Source organism: Quercus lobata, chromosome 1 (genome assembly GCF_001633185.2).
Source record: "Quercus lobata isolate SW786 chromosome 1, ValleyOak3.0 Primary Assembly, whole genome shotgun sequence".
In the NCBI taxonomy this organism is placed as follows: domain Eukaryota; kingdom Viridiplantae; phylum Streptophyta; class Magnoliopsida; order Fagales; family Fagaceae; genus Quercus; species Quercus lobata.
This window is the reverse complement of record NC_044904.1, coordinates 13536177-13538335: the sequence shown is the minus strand read 5'-3', so window position 1 is coordinate 13538335 and position 2159 is coordinate 13536177. Positions and strand designations below refer to the sequence as shown.

The window sequence follows — 2159 nt, the reverse complement described above, 5'->3', positions numbered from 1 at the left end:
TAAAGTAGTTTTTTGGGATGATAAAATAAAATATGATGACATTTCCAGATGGGAATGCTCTAGTTATCTTCAACCGCACCTGAAGCTCCCCAATGATCCTGTCCCTCTGTCCCCTCGCATTGATGGTCATGACTCACGAAGCCCGTTAAAAGAAAAAGAGAAAGAGTAAAAAGCACCAAATGATCAATGAGACTAGTTTGGATTTCTCATGAACATTTTTTATTCATTCTATCCCATAGTCTGGGCTAGCTGATACCCCACCCATGGTGAAACATGATTTCCATGAAGAATTAAAATCTATAAATAATGTTACATGAAATGGTTCATGACCGAACGATCAAAACCTCTTTATCTAGAAAGTGATTAAAAATTAAAATCGACATAGTGGGTTAAACTATACATTAATTATTGCTTTCATCATTAATCTACACTATTGCTTTCTTTATATGCAGTTCTTCATTTCCTGTGTTTTCTCACAGTGTTTACCTAAACAATTAACTAGTCTGTCCATAAAGTCAAATCCAAATCACAACCCAAATCATCCCAATCAAACCCTCTTTGCCTTGCTGGTGGTGTTAGAATCAAGCCCTCTGCCATGCTTTCCAACAGACCTGGCATATTGAACAATGCCTCCTCGTCCAAGAAAAACGTCCCGGGTTGCTCTGGATTATCCTTACTTTCACATAAAATTTCCAATGTTATTTTAGGCTCTATAACTTCCTTTTTGCTTTCCATGAATTGCACGTCCACTAAACAAGGTTCCAAAACCTTTTCTTCCTTCTTATTATAACTTGGCCTAAAAGCCTCGGCAGCTTTTTGAGCTGCCATTTGTATATCCTTAGCAGAAGATGAGTTGGGTCGTGGAACAAGCCAAGCGGAGTCAGGAAAATTGAGCTCAGCCAAAGTACCCCGAAGTGCCAAGGCAGCTACATCGTGTGCCCTAGCAGCCATCTCTGGGGTAGGGAAAGTACCTAGCCAAATCCTTGACTTCTTGTTTGGTTCACGAACTTCACTAACCCATTTTATACCGTTTCTTTGCCTAACGCTCCTATAGATCGGGTGACGGGTCTCTTTGAATTTCTTTCTTCCGGATTTTCGCTTGTGGGATTTAAGTGAGGCTTGTGATGAAGAAGAAGAAGAAGAAGAAGAACAGTAAGTAGGGTTGCATGGACTGTATGGAGAAAGTTGGGTCGAAGAAGAAGATGATGAGGAAGACAAAGACTCAGACATTTTGTGTAACAGAGAGAGAGAGAATTACAGTACTGTGATTCTATAAATTAATTGAGAAAAGAGTCACTTTTAAAAGAGAGTGGGGTTTATGACTGAGAGCTCTATAATTATATACTGTTGGGAAGATGGGAATTTGGAGAACACGTTAAACACGTGAGGCACAAAGCAGTTTGTCCACGTGGAAAAATGAATGAGGTTTTGAAAAAGCAGGTGTGAATGTAGTGGAAGAGCTATGGGGCCCCGAGTTTTAAAATTTTCCATTCATAGGTGAAGAAAATTATGACTAATCTAAAATATCGCTTATCTGGCCCTTCCTAGGATATTTAGGTGAAAAAATTATAGGAGTAATACTAGATTAGTTCATTTCTCCCGAAATTCATTTTGGCAGTCTCTTTAAAATTTTAATATGTAAAGAACCATTAAAAATAGCATTTAACCCATTATTTAGCCTATAATCTCTCAAAATTCAATTAGGGAAACAACTTTACCAAACTCCATGTCACCAAAATAATGAATCCAAATATGTTTAGATCTCATGTTCAATGTAAATCAAGACTTTTTCATCTAAATAAAAAAGAAAAAAAAATTAAAATCATTCTCAGTATTTTCACTCAAAAATTACCCTCCTTATACCTCTGAAACTAAAAGCATGCTAAAACTATGCAAAATTGATAAAGTCTCATTGTGTGGCCCGATTCTTTGTCCTTGTGTTGCTCAAACTAGCCTCAATTTTGTGCAAATCCACCTCTCTCTCTCTCTCTCTCTCTGTGTGTGCGTGCGTGCGTGCGTGCGTGTGCGCTAATTTGCTGTGGGCGCTAATTTGCTGTGGGTATTGAGCATGCATTTGATTGTAATTGGTTGGTGATAATATCTAAGTTCCTGTTCTTAGCTAGTGGCTTATAGTTGATTTGCACTATTGGCTTAGAAAA

General features: G+C 37.9%; 1 protein-coding gene across 1 annotated transcript; it reads right to left on the bottom strand.

Annotated features, from left to right (window-relative positions):
* Positions 1–286: 286 nt before the first annotated feature.
* On the bottom strand, positions 287–1290 carry LOC115979718 (dehydration-responsive element-binding protein 1B-like). Its single transcript, XM_031101807.1, has one exon. The coding sequence runs from the start codon at positions 1228–1230 to the stop codon at positions 499–501; it is 732 nt and encodes a 243-aa protein (XP_030957667.1). The 5' UTR covers positions 1231–1290; the 3' UTR covers positions 287–498.
* Positions 1291–2159: the final 869 nt, after the last annotated feature.